Here is a 15,063-nt window from a genome sequence, read left to right as displayed (position 1 = left end):
ACAGTATTCTTTCCATTCCTCACCCCGGTCTTTGAAGCATTAAATATTACTCTGTTTCCAAAAAGTTCTTTGAATTTTTTAACAAAGTCTGTAAAAAGGATAAAAGAGAGTCGCCTCAAAGATAAACAAACGGTAAAGTCTGGTGGTGGTTACATGAGGGGGTTCACTTTTTGATAATTTATTGAGCTGTACACATATTTCTTATGCATATCTCTACATTTTTTAAAGGTAGATAGAAAACTATAGAGTTTAGAATAGGAGGGCTCTAAAATTTGGGGGGAATGACTAAGGAGGAAGTTGGGGGAGGAAATAAGAGTATGAGCCAGAGAGCAATATTTAAATATAATAATAGGCATGCCAATTAGTATGTCACTGCATAAATATTATTGAGATAAGGAATTTACCACTTTTTTTCAATAAATGGTTAAGGGATAAAAGTTGCTGATTAAAAATGATTTCACTGGTATTTCACCAAATATTAGCTTGGCAAAGAATCACTTCAGTTCCGAGCTTCCTATTTCACAGGTTGTCCAGTGGAAGGCCCTGTCAGGCACCTGATGCAGTGTAGTCATTTTAAAAGTTGAGCCCACTCATAGTTGGAGTGGGCAGGAGTCTTCTCTGGCCAATGAAGCCACAAGTGGGTTAACCCAGCTTTGCCTTCATGAGGGCTGGAGGCCAGCACAAGGATGTCTGCAGGTTAAGGGACAGGGCTGGGTACTCAGGATGTCACTGAAGAATATGTAGCATTCTGGAAGGGTGAAGGGCTTGAAGATGCTTCTACAAAAGCTGCTGATGAACTCTGCAAATATCAGGGGATTAATTTATGTGGTCATTCATTAAGAATTAAAGTTGGAGACAAGCCTCTTAGACAGCCTCATCCACCAGAGGGCAGACGGCAGAAGCAAGAAGAACTACAATCCTGCAGCCTGTGGAACAAAAACTACATTCACAGAAAGATAGACAAGATGAAAAGGCAGAGGGCTGTGTACCAGATGAAGGAAAAAGATAAAACCCCAGAAAAACAACTAAAAGAAGTGGAGATAGGCAGCCTTCCAGAAAAAGAATTCAGAATAATGATAGTGAAGATGATCCAGGACCTCGGAAAAAGAATGGAGGCAAAGATCGAGAAGATGCAAGAAATGTTTAACAAAGACCTAGAAGAATTAAAGAACAAAGACCTAGAAGAATTAAAGAACAAACAAACAGAGAGGAACAATACAATAACTGAAATGAAAACTACACTAGAAGGAATCAATAGCAGAATACCTGAGGCAGAAGAACGGATAAGTGGTCTGGAAGACAGAATGGTGGAATTCACTGCCGCGGAACAGAATAAAGAAAAAAGAATGAAAAGAAATGAAGACAGCCTAAGAGACCTCTGGGACAACATTAAACGCAACAACATTCGCAGTATAGGGGTCCCAGAAGGAGAAGAGAGAGAGAAAGGACCTGAGAAAGTATTTGAAGAGATTATAAGTTGAAAACTTCCCTAACGTGGGAAAGGAATTAGCCACCCAAGTCCAGGAAGCGCAGAGAGTCCCATACAGGATAAACCCAAGGAGAAACACGCTGAGACACATAGTAATCAAATTGGCAAAAATTAAAGACAAAGAAAAATTACTGAAAGCAGCCAGGGAAAAATGACAAATAACATACAAGGGAACTCCCATAAGGTTAACAGCTGATTTCTCAGCAAAAACTCTATAAGCCAGAAGGGAGTGGCATGATATATTTAAAGTGATGAAAGGGAAGAACCTACAACCAAGATTACTCTACCCAGCAAAGATCTCATTCAGATTCAACGGAGAAATCAAAAGCTTTACAGACAAGCAAAAGCTAAGAAAATTCAGCACCACCAAACCAGCTCTACAACAAATGCTACAGGAACTTCTCTAAGTGGGAAACACAAGAGAAGAAAAGGACTTACAAAAACAAACCCATAACAATTAAGAAAATGGCAATAGGAACATACATATCGATCATTACCTTAAACGTGAATGGATTAAATGCTCCAACCAAAAGACACAGGCTCAGTGAATGGATACAAAAACAAGACCCATATACATGCTGTCTACAAGAAACCCACTTCAGACCTAGGGACACATACAAACTGAAAGTGAGGGGATGGAAAAAGATATTCCATGCAAGTGGAAATCAAAAGAAAGCTGGAGTAGCAATACTCATATCAGATCAAATAGACTTTAAAATAAAGAATGTTACAAGAGACAAGGAAGGACACTACATAATGATTAAGGGATCAATCCAAGTAGAAGATAGAACAATTATAAATATATATGCACACAACATAGGAGCACCTCAGTACATAAGGCAACTGCTAACAATTATAAAAGAGGAAATCAACAGTAACACAATAATAGTGGGGGACTTTAACACCTCACTTACACCAATGGACAGATCATCCAGACAGAAAATTAATAAGGAAACACGAGCTTTAAATGACACAATAGACCAGATAGATTTAATTGATATTTGTAGGACATTCCATCCAAAAACAGAAGATCACACTTTCTTCTCAAGTGTGCATGGAACATTCTCCAGGATAGATTACATCTTGGGTCAGAAATCAAGCCTCAGTAAATTTAAGAAAATTGAAGTCGTATCAAGCACCTTTTCTGACCACAACGATATGAGATTAGAAATCAATTATAGGGAAAAAAACGTAAAAAACACAAACACGTGGAGGCTAAACAATACACTACTTAATAACCAAGAGATCACAGAAGAAATCAAAGAGGAAATCAAAAAATACCTAGAGACAAATGACTACGAAAACACGATGATCCAAAACCTATGGGTTGCAACAAAAGCAGTCCTAAGAGGGGAGTTTATAGCTATACAAGCCTACCTCAAGAAACAAGAAACATCTCAAATAAACCACCTAACCTTACACCTAAAGCAATTAGAGAAAGAAGAACACAAAAACCCCAAAGTTAGCAGAAGGAAAGAAATCATAAAGATCAGATCAGAAATAAATGAAAAAGAGATGAAGGACACAATAGGAAAGACCAATAAAACTAAAAGCTGGTTCTTTGAGAAGATAAACAAAATTGATAAACCATTAGCCAGAGTCATCAAGAAAAAAAGGGAGAAGACTCAAATCAATAGAATTGGAAATGAAAAAGGAGAAGTAACAACTGACACTGCAGAAATTCAAAGGATCATGAGAGATTACTACAAGCAACTATATGCCAATAAAATGGACAACCTGGAAGAAATGGACAAATTCTTAGAAAAACACAACTTTCCAAGACTGAACCAGGAAGAAATAGAAAATATAAACATACTAATCACAAACACTGAAATTGAGATTGTGATTAAAAATCTTCCAACAAACAAAAGCCCAGGACCAGATGGCTTCACAGGTGTGGTGTGATGAATTGGGAGATTGGGATTGACATGTATACACTAATATGTATAAAATGGATAACTAATAAGAACCTGCTGTATAAATAAATAAATAAATAAAAGAATTAAAGTTGGAGGGAAAACAAGGACTGAAGTCGTGGATCTTTTCCTAAGCAAACAGGTATGACAGGAGAGAGAGCACATAACTCTTTAGTTAAGAAGCTGTTTCAAAAGCCAGAGAAACCAAAGATCAGAGAGAGGGAGGACCAAAAAGCAGTTGGACATGATGGCTGGGTTTCTCTCAGGGAAACATCATGCTCTCCAAGATTTGTAGGTGGATGTTTTGTTCACTGAGGACTTAGTCAGTACTCGTCAGCCTTCAGCTCTTTAAGGGGCCATATTCTCAGGAAAGAGGTGTGAAATATGCACTCCTGATTTATTTCTGTCTTCACAAGTAACTTTCTGCCATTGACATTTCTCTTTCTGTTTCCAGCATCGAGTGGATTTTCTTCAGCTGATGATTAACTCCCAGAATTCCAAAGAAACTGACACCCATAAAGGTAACCAAGGAGATCTTCAGAGGGGCCACTGCCGGTGGGGCGCAGAGCTAGGGGGTGGTTGTGAAAATGTGCAGGAAGTTTTCCAGGCAGCTGGGGATTTCTGCCAAGTTGAAGGAAGACACATGGTCAGATAAAAATGGTAGCCAAAGATACTTCATAGGTGTATGCAGGCACAACTTTGTTCAGAGCTTGAAGGGCAAGTATAACAAGGATGTCATGCCCATCAGTCAGTCATGGTCTGTGGATCACCTACCACCGAACCTCCGGGGAGCTTGTTTCCAATGTCAATTCTCAGGCTCCTCCAGACCCAATGAGTCAGAACCTCTGCCTGGAAATTTGCATCAAGACTTTATCCCATCAGGAGGCACATTGCCCCTGTGTTGGTTGCCCCTTAACTTGGAACACTTGGTTAAAGTTGTGTTCACTAGCTTAGTCTACTGTAAAGTTCAATTTTTTCCTTTGTCATCAACAAGTACCTTATGGGAGAAGCCTTTGAGACTGGAAATATACTGTTTCTCTTCAGATTGTCACCCACTAGTTTTACCATCCATGGATGGTTTTTGACTGAAACCATTGTTACTATGGTGGTTGCAATATGATGACTTTCTAATTCCATCATTCTTCTGTATTTATGAATTGATGTTCTTTTGTAGGGAGAGTTCTCCATTCTCCCCCAGTCATTTATTTGTTTATTTATATCAGCATGATCTCATGTATAACTAACTTACTCTCTTACATCATTCTTCATTTTGATTTTCAGGTTCTTTCAGTTTTGTCCACTGGAGCTTTTTCAAGTGCGATCTTGTATTCTTTTTTCTTCTTTCTTCTTTTTAAATCTTTTTTTTTTTTTAACGGACTATTTTTTAGAGCAGCTAGGTTCACAGCGAAATTGAGTGGAAAGTATAGAGATTTCCAGTATATACATCCTACCCCAACTACACACAGCTTCCCCACTATCAAAAGATGATACCAGAGTTGTGCACTTGTTACAATCAATGAACGTACATTAATACATTATTATCACCCAATGTCTATAGTTGACCTTAGGGTTCATTCTTGGTGTTGTACATTCCATGGGTTTTTGACAAATGTATAATGAGCTATATCCACCATTACAGCACACAGAGTATCCAGTATTCTTTAATCTATCATTTTCTGGGAACTTCCTCACTTTCTGATGTAAGACAGTTCAGGTTTCTCTTTTATTTCCCCTGAGTAGCCCTGGAATCAGCCATTTTTTCCCAAGGAACTCTGGTTCCCTTTAGTGAGAAATGGTATTTAGAAATCAAAATCTGGGATCTTAGGAATGCTCATTGCTACTAGGGTTTCTTTGCTTCTGGATCCTCTCAGTGGACAAAGATAAGAACATCAAATATATTTATACAAGACTGATGAACATAAGGATTTCTATATCACCCATAACCAGTGATATAAACAGCCTTGCTCTTTCAAACAAGAGGGCCCTGATCTTTAGTTTATTCCATGACATGAATACTCCCATGTGGTTAATTTCAAGCTATGAATGGTTTGACAACCATCTCACAAAATTCTTGAATTTTAAAAAATTGTTCTCGAGCAGGGACGAGCTGACGCCAGCACACCACTATAAATATATCTAAAACTATGTGTAGATCTTTTTCACACTCATTTTGTATTGTTTGTGTGTGTGTGTGTGTGTGTGTGTGTGAATTGCTTGGTTGGGGCAGATACCACGTTGATCTGAGTGCTCTAAGTAACTAAAGGTCCTACTTCAGTCCCATCAAATAGATAAGAGCCTGATCACGCTTGGTCTCTTGGGAGAAAATAAAAAGAGAGACCTATTTATAATTACATGGGCTGTTTAGTGAGGCTAAAGGAGAGCAAAGAGAGGGGGCGTGTGCTGAGAAGATGGCATTCAGGCCATGATTGAATAAGCGTTGCTAATTCCACTCCCTGGACCCTATTTTTCTATATTGCGTGCTGACTAATACCCTTCTAGGGACACATTCTTCCTTCTGCTACTTTAATGCCATTGATTAGACTAGGGTCAATCACAACTCTTTTAGCTTTTAGTCAATCTCTGTAGTTTCCGTACATATCTGAGATCCCCCAGAGAAGACTTATGCCCCAGGTCTTCCATTGCCTGATGCCTGTCAAATGTATAATCCATGCTTCTCAGGCCAGGTTTTGCTCGCAAATCATCATATATATATATATATATATATATATATATATATATATATATATATATATATATATATATATATGAAAGTTCAGACTCTGATTCTGTAGTTCTAGTTTAGGATTGAAGACTCTGAATTTCTCATAAGTTCCTGGATGTTGGTGATGCTCATGGTCCGTCAACAGACTTTGAGTAGAAACAGCCTTATGTTGTTCTCTTTAGTTCCCACAAACATGTTTAGATAAAAGGTAACTTCATTTTCCCTATAATATAGCCTTAGTCTTGTAAAATCTGCCAAAGAATCAAGTTTTACTTTAGCTAGAATAATTTAAATTATTCTGGAAGAGAATGTTACCCCATATTAATTACAGCTAAAGCACTTTTAGGATTCTCCAGGGGACATACTAATAGTACTGTGTAAGTTAGACAAAAATGCCGTCTCTTGAAATTACCCAGCTGTGCCGTGAGGGAGGTGGCGTAGTCAGGAGCAGGGGCCGAGGAGAGTATAGACACTGGGGAAAACTGGATTCAGACAATTCTTGCTTTTTTCTGGCTCCTTAAGGAAGACATGAGAATGCAAAGCACTACTAGTTTAATTTTCAATTGCTTTTACATTTTCCCGCTAGGGATTTGGCAGTTTCATTTGGATTTCTCATCATCTAAACTGTGATGTTTTATATTGATGTGGTTTATCTAAAATGTCTCTTCTCTCCTTTTAGTTCTGTCTGACACAGAACTCATGGCCCAAAGTATTATCTTTATTTTTGCTGGCTACGAGACCACTAGCAGTTCTCTTTCCTTCATTATATATGAATTGGCCACTCACCCTGATGTCCAGCAAAAGCTGCAAGAGGAGATTGATGCAACTTTCCCCAATAAGGTGAGTGATGATACCTGGAGAGAGAGGGGGAAGGTGAAGCCTTAGCCAGAATACCTCCTCATCACTTCTTAGAATATATTTGCAGAAAGCATGAACCTCAAATCTTTAACCTGTGCTATTTAGGAAGGATCTAAAGCATACAAAACAAAGGGAAAAACATAGGTTATGTGTGGTACACACAGGAATATAAGTACTGTGGAAAAAGTGCTGGTACTGGCATATCATATATTACAGTATGCCATGTAAAAATCACAATACCTCAGTGGCATCTAACAGTAAGCATTTATTGCTCCAGTGTCTGCATAGTTAGTTATCTGTTGATATGGCTGGACTTCCTTGGTTCTGGGTGTTGGCTGATGTAGGCTGGCCTTGGCTACGCAGTTGGGGTGACTCAGCTCCACACGTGCTCCACATGTGTCTCATACTCTACATGTCTGCTTCTCAGGGCAATGGCAGATGGCACGAGCAGGAAGCCCAATCATGTGGGTGACTTTCAGATTTCTGCAAGCACCACACTTAGCCAACTTTCCACTGGTTCAAAGTGAGTCACCTGGCCAACGCGAGTCAGAATGGGAGGCACCACTGGGTTAGATGACAAAGGGCATGGACCCAGGAAGGGCTGGAGAACTGGGACCATGAATTCAGTCTACCGCCCTGGGTAAACTGCTGACTAGGAGGAGCCTTGTAACAACAAAGGGCTTAAAGTAGGAAACAGAGGATGTGAGTTTGAGTCCTGGCTGTGGTTTTAGACAAGTTTGATCGCCTTTCAGAATCCTGAGTCCTTCAAATACAAGATAAGGATAGATTGCAGTGCCTACCTAAGTTAGAGATGATCTGTCTTCTCTGGTAAATCTCATATTGGGATTCTTTTGATGCAATAAGGTGAAAAGGTCACTAAGAGACAGGCTACCTAAAGCATTGTGTTCTCCCCTTTTTATAATAATACTTATAATAACAACACTATTGGCTAACATTTGCTTCTTACGATATATGTCTTTCTAAGTACTTTCTAGTTATAAATGAATCTAACCTTCATAAAATTCTGTATAAGTCAGGAGACGCTAGGTTATGCCTCAGTAACAGGTTAGCCCTCAAATCTCAGTGGCTTTACAGAGCAGAGGTTCCCTTCTAACCCACGTCTACATGACCAACATGCTTGTTAGCGGAGGATGGGAGCGGGCAGCTCTGCTCCACAGCGTTACTCAGGGATACAGGCTGAGTCTCCACCTTCCTGTAGCTGCCTTATCTGGAACATGAGGACTTCCTGTTGTCCGGGGAATAAGGGACTCGAGCGCTGCTCACTGGCTTTTCAAATGATTTGTCCCCGAACTGACATAATCGCCTCAGTTCACAGCCCATTGGCAAAGCTGGTTTCCTGTAACTTCAGGTGAGCTGGGAAATGCAGGGACTACGTGGATACTGGGTGAGCAGTGAGCGTCTCTGCCACACAAGCCTATGAAGTGTCAACTCTAATTATCTCCATGTAACATTTCAGAAACCTGAGCGACAGAGAGATGAAATACTTTCACATACTAGTCGTGTACCTAGTGGTGAAAACGCCAACCTATGTGCCAGGGTGTCTGTCTCCTGAGCCAACTCTTACCCTCTACAATGTTGCCCCTTAAATATAACCCCACGTGACAGCCACGTGTCACCCCCACTGGTCTCAGATCTCTGCCAAAAGTGGAATTCTTTGTGGTGTGAGGAGAGCTGGCCTCTGGGGCTGGAGTGGCTTGTTTAGACCTTCAGACCTTACAGTCACCCCTGCAGGGACAATAGGAGACTGTTCCAGCAACAGAGGCTGTGGCTGAGGGTAGGGGTCTCATCCTCTTGTAACTTTCCCTGGATCTGAAATTGTGTTCCTTGTAGCACCCAATCTTGCTCTTTGTTTTCGTATTTGGTTTAAAAAGGAACTCGTTTCTCCCCAAATTATTTATAGAGTTTTCATATAATATAGTGCTTCCAAACTTTATATGTATAATGAAAAGAATTAGCAGTCAGGAGTTTTCAACTAAAAACCTTTATGTTGAACAGGTGATTTGCTCTTTTATACATTTCTTTCCTTGGTACAGATGTGTGGCCTCACTTTCAAAAGGAAACAGTGACTTTGGCCTATTTCACTTAAGACTAAGGGTCATAGTCTATTGGTCACGTTTGTTCTCATGAGAAAGAAAATACACTAGATGATAACGTGCGGGATTTCAGGCCCTGTTTAGGGCATTGTCCTAACAGCTCCCATAGTCATAACTACTCTACACACCTCTGTGGGCCATTGAGCAGGTCAAAGCACATGATAGATATTAAAATGTCTATAAATGCTAAGGTCCTCTACCAATTTAAATTATTCCCTGGAGCTCCTAACATTTCAATAGGACTACGCAGATGGAGTTGAAGGTTGATCCGAAATCTTAATTTATCGAAATCTCTTTTTCTCTTCCCAGGCGCCTCCCACCTACGAGGCTCTGGTACAGATGGAGTATCTTGACATGGTGTTGAATGAAACTTTCAGAATATTCCCAATTGCTGGTAGACTTGAGAGGGTCTGTAAGAAGGATGTGGAAGTCAATGGGGTGTTCATTCCCAAAGGGACGACAGTGGTGGTGCCACTCTTCGTTCTTCACAACGACCCAGAGCTCTGGCCAGAGCCTGAGGAGTTCCGTCCTGAAAGGTACAAGACCCTGAGGAAAGGACACCTACCCTGATCCTTTTTGGTGCTTGCATATTTTGACAACTCTTATTATAGTTGACAAATGGGTGATCATGCAATAATTTATTTGTATATCTTTTTATTGTTGGAAGATTTTTCTCTTTAAGGGTGTTCATTATGTGAGTCAAAATTATACAAACTATAGACTAGAAAAAGAAAATTATAGCTGTCTACATTCCTAATACCTTAAGATAGGCCTCATTAATAATGTGATATATGTCCTTATGGACATTTTTCTATGCATATATAGATTTTAAAAACAGGATGGTATTATACTTTATTTGGTTTTGAACTTCTTACTTTATTTAACAGTAAAGTATAAACAACATTCTATGTGTATATGTTTGTATGCATATGCCATAATTTACCTAACCACTGTCTTTTTATTTCCTTTAAGCCTTTCTCTCTGTTCTCTCTTAGCTCTCTGAACTCACCCCATGTTCCCACATTCCATATTTTTAAACATTGGCTACATTTCCTCTAGCATTACTGTGAGAGTGCAGGCTGGGGACCTAGAGGTCTCATCCCTGATGGTTCAAGCAGCCTCACTGAGGACGGAGGTGCACACAGGTGCCCTGGTTCTGTCTGTGGCTGCACACCTGGGTCAGGTCCCTTCTACCTCAGTATTTGGTGACTTTCCAAAGTGAAGTCATCTGCTCTCTAGATGTCTGAGATTTCCTCCTTGGACGGGTCTTGAGCATCCTCTTCTGGGAATTCAGAGCCAAGATCTGGTATGGGCACAGATTGGACCCTGGAAAGAGGTAATGCTCTCCCGTTTACTGTATGGTAAGCAAAATTTGGAATGAACTTTTTAGGCCAGTACCTGAGATCTAGACCTTTATTACACCCTATCAGCTCCCTGATGGCCAAGAGTTGTTTTGTTTGCCATGGTGTCCCGAGTGCTAGCACAGTGGTGACACATAGCACTTATTGACAGAAGAGTCAGAGTGGACCAAGTCCTCTGTTTTCTGGGCCAGGGAACCTCTGCAGTTCCTCCAAGCTCAGTAGCTCCCTGTCCTGCAGCTTCACGAACCTGGAACCAGAGACCACTCACTGTACTTCCCTTTGATTCATTCAGTCGTCAAGCAGAGAATAAATGCTCACCTGTGGGTCAGGGACTGGACCAGGCAGTGAGAAATCCAAAGGTTAGGAAAAAAGCCCATTATGGAGAATTTTTAAAATATTCACAAGTATGTGTGATTTGACATGTACACAGGAATATTCTATAGGCACAAGCCTATGAAATACTTCATTAAAAAAATTTTTTAAACATCTTTATTGGAGTATAATTGCTTTACAATGGTATGTTAGTTTCTGTTTTATAACAAAGTGAATCAGCTCTACGTATACACATATCCCCATACCTCCTCCCTCTTGCGTCTCCCTCCCATCCTCCCTATCCCACCCCTCTAGGTGGTCACAAAGCACCGAGCTGATCTCCCTGTGCTATGTGGCTGCTTCCCACTAGCTATCTATTTTACATTTGGTAGTGTGTATAAGTCCATGCCACTCTCTCACTTCGTCCCAGCTTACCCTCCCCGCTCCCCGTGTCCTCAGGTCCATTCTCTACATCTGCGTCTTTATTCCTGTCCTGCCCCTGGGTTCTTCATAACCTTTTTTTTTTTTTTTAGATTCCATATATATGTGTTAGCATACGGTATTTGTTTTTCTCTTTCTGACTTACTTCACTCTGTATGACGACTCTAGGTCCATCCCCCTCACTACAAATAACTCAATTTCGTTTCTTTTTATGACTGAGTAGTATTCCATTGTATATATGTGCCACATCTTCTTTATCCATTCATCTATTGATGGACGCTTAGGTTGATTCCATGTCCTGGCTATTGTAAATAGAGCTGCAATGAACATTGTGGTACATGACTCCTTTTGAATTATGGTTTTCTCAGGGTATATGCCCAGTAGTGGGATTGCTGGGTCATATGGGAGTTCTATTTTTAGTTTTTTAAGGAACGTCCATACTGTTCTCCATAGTGGCTGTATCAATTTACATTCCCACCAACAGTGCAAGAGGGTTCCCTTTTCTCCACACCCTCTCCAGCATTTATTGTTTGTAGATTTTTGATGATGGCCATTCTCACTGGTGTGAGGTGATACCTCATTGTAGTTTTGATTTGCATTTCTCTAATGGTTAGTGATGTTGAGCATTCTTTCATGTGTTTGTTGGCAATCTGTATATCTTCTTTGGAGAAATGTCTATTTAGGTCTTCTGCCCATTTTTGGATTGGGTTTTTTGGTTTTTTGCTATTGAGCTACATGAGCTGCTGGTAAATTTTGGAGATTAATCCTTTGTCAGTTGCTTCATTTGCAAATATTTTCTCCTATTCTGAGGGTTGTCTTTTTGTCTTGTTTATGGTTTCCTTTGCTGTGCAAAAGCTTTGAAGTTTCATTAGGTCCCATTTGTTTATTTTTGGTTTTATTTCCATTTCTCTAGGAGGTGGATCAAAAAGGATCTTGCTGTGATTTATGTCATAGAGTGTTCTGCCTATGTTTTCCTCTAAGAGTTTGATGGTGTCAGGCCTTACATTTAGGTCTTTAATCCATTTTGAGCTTATTTTTGTGTATGGTGTTAGGGAGTGTTCTAATTTCATTCTTTTACATGTAGCTGTCCAGTTTTCCCAGCACCACTTATTGAAGAGGCTGTCTTTTCTCCATTGTATATCCTTGCCTCCTTTGTCATAGATTAGTTGACCATAGGTGCGTGGGTTTATCTCTGGGCTTTCTATCTTGTTCCATTGATCTATATTTCTGTTTCTGTGCCAGTACCATATTGTCTTGATTACTGTAGCTTTGTAGTATACTCTGAAGTCAGGGAGCCTGATTCCTCCAGCTCCATTTTTCTTTCTCAAGATTGCTTTGGCTATTTGGGGTCTTTTGTATTTCCATACAAATTGTGAAAATTTTTATTCTAGTTCTGTGAACAATGCCATTGGTAGTTTGATAGGGATTGCACTGAATCTGTAGATTGCTTTGGGTAGTATAGTCATTTTCACAGTGTTGATTCTACCAATCCAAGAACATGGTATATCTCTCCATCTGTTTGTATTATCTTTAATTTCTTTCATCCATGTCTTATAGTTTTCTGCATACAGGTCTTTTGTCTCCTTAGGTAGGTTTATTCCTAGGTATTTTATTCTTTTTGTTGCACTGGTAAATGGGAGTGTTTCCTTAATTTCTCTTTCAGATTTTTCATCATTAGTGTACAGGAATGCAAGAGATTTCTGTGCATTAATTTTGTATCCTGCAACTTTACCAAATTCATTGATTAGCTCTAGTAGTTTTCTGGTGGCATCTTTAGGATTGTCTATGTATAGTATCATGTCATCTGCAAACAGTGACAGCTTTACTTCTTCTTTTCCGATTTGGACTCCTTTTATTTCTTTTTCTTCTCTGATTGCTGTGGCTAAAACTTCCAAAACCATGTTGAATAATAGTGGTGAGAGTGGGCAACCTTGTCTTGTTCCTGATCTTAGTGGAAATGGTTTCAGTTTTTCACCATTGAGAATGACGTTGGCTGTGGGTTTGTCATATATGGCCTTTATTATGTTGAGGTAAGTTCCCTCTCTGCTTACCTTCTGGAGGGTTTTTATCATAAACGGGTGTTGAATTTTGTCGAAAGCTTTTTCTGCATCTATTGAGATGATCATATGGTTTTTCTCCTTCAATTTGTTAAAATGGTGTATCACATTGATTGATTTGCGTATATTGAAGAATCCTTGCATTCCTGAGATAAACCCACTTGATCATGGTGTATGATCCTTTTAATGTGCTGTTGGATTCTGTTTGCTAGTATTTTGTTGAGCATTTTTGCATCTATGTTCATCAGTGATATTGGCCTATAGTTTTCTTTCTTTGTGACATCTTTGTCTGGTTTTGGTATCAGGGTGATGGTGGCCTTGTAGAATGAGTTTGGGAGTGATCCTCCCTCAGCTATATTTTGGAAGAGTTTGAGAAGGATAGGTGTTAGCTCTTCTCTAAATGTTTGATAGAATTCACCTGTGAAGCCATCTGGTCCTGGGCTTTTGTTTGTTGGAAGATTTTTTTTTTTTTTTTTTTTTTTTTTATGGCTGTGTTGGGTCTTCGTTTCTGTGCGAGGGCTTTCTCTAGTTGCGGCAAGTGGGGGCCACTCCTCATCGCGGTGCGCGGGCCTCTCACTATCGCGGCCTCTCTTGTTGCAGAGCACAGGCTCCAGACGCGCAGGCTCAGCAATTGTGGCTCATGGGCCTAGTCGCTCCACGGCATGTGGGATCTTCCCAGACCAGGGCTCGAACCCGTGTCCCCTGCATTGGTAGGCAGATTCTCAACCACTGCGCCACCAGGGAAGCCCTGTTGGAAGATTTTTAATCACAGTCTCAATTTCAGTGCTTGTGATTGGTATGTTTATATTTTCTATTTCTTCCTGGTTCAGTCTTGGAAAGTTGTGCTTTTCTAAGAATTTGTCCATTTCTTCCAGGTTGTCCATTTTATTGGCATATAGTTGCTTGTAGTAATCTCTCATGATCCTTTGTATTTCTGCAGTGTCAGTTGTTACTTCTCCTTTTTCATTTCTAATTCTATTGATTTGAGTCTTCTCCCTTTTTTTCTTGATGAGTCTGGCTAATGGTTTATCAAATTTGTCTATCTTCTCAAAGAACCAGCTTTTAGTTTTATTGGTCTTTCCTATTGTGTCCTTCATCTCTTTTTCATTTATTTCTGATCTGATCTTTATGATTTCTTTCCTTCTGCTAACTTTGGGGTTTTTGTGTTCTTCTTTCTCTAATTGCTTTAGGTGTAAGGTTAGGTTGTTTATTTGAGATGTTTCTTGTTTCTTGAGGTAGGCTTGTATAGCTATAAACTTCCCTCTTAAAACTGCTTTTGCTGCATCCCATAGGTTTTGGGTCGTCATGTTTTCATAGTCATTTGTCTCTAGGTATTTTTTGATTTCCTCTTTGATTTCTTCTGTGATCTCTTGGTTATTAAGTAGTGTATTATTTAGCCTCCATGTGTTTGTATTTTTTACAGATGTTTTCCTGTAATTGATATCTAGTCTTATAGTGTTGTGGTCAGAAAAGATACTTGATACAATTTCAATTTTCTTAAATTTACCAAGGCTTGATTTGTGACCCAAGATATGATCTATCCTGGAGAATGTTCCATGAGCACTTGAGAAGAAAGTGTATTCTGTTGTTTTTGGATGGAATGTCCTATAAATTTCAATTAAGTCCATCTTGTTTAATGTATCATTTAAAACTTGTGTTTCCTTATTTATTTTCATTTTGGATGATCTGTCCATTGGTGAAAGTGGGGTGTTAAAGTCCCCTACTCTGATTGTGTCATTGTTGATTTCCCCTTTTATGGCTGTTAGCATTTGCCTTATGTATTGAGGTGCTCC

General features: G+C 39.6%; 1 protein-coding gene across 2 annotated transcripts in view; it reads left to right on the top strand.

Annotated features, from left to right (window-relative positions):
- The window catches only part of LOC137778670 (cytochrome P450 3A24-like), a 43,107-nt gene that overhangs the window by 21,592 nt on the left and 6,452 nt on the right, over nucleotides 1–15,063 (top strand). For both annotated transcript variants that reach the window (XM_068565885.1, XM_068565886.1), the window contains exons 8-11: nucleotides 5–132; nucleotides 3,860–3,926; nucleotides 6,807–6,967; nucleotides 9,409–9,635. In XM_068565885.1, the coding sequence (XP_068421986.1) occupies nucleotides 5–132; nucleotides 3,860–3,926; nucleotides 6,807–6,967; nucleotides 9,409–9,635 (583 nt within the window). The remainder of the gene's footprint in view (nucleotides 1–4; nucleotides 133–3,859; nucleotides 3,927–6,806; nucleotides 6,968–9,408; nucleotides 9,636–15,063) is intronic.

The sequence above is a fragment of the Eschrichtius robustus genome, chromosome 16 (genome assembly GCF_028021215.1).
Source record: "Eschrichtius robustus isolate mEscRob2 chromosome 16, mEscRob2.pri, whole genome shotgun sequence".
Taxonomy (NCBI): Eukaryota; Metazoa; Chordata; class Mammalia; order Artiodactyla; family Eschrichtiidae; genus Eschrichtius; species Eschrichtius robustus.
This window is presented reverse-complemented; position numbering and strand designations above follow the sequence as displayed.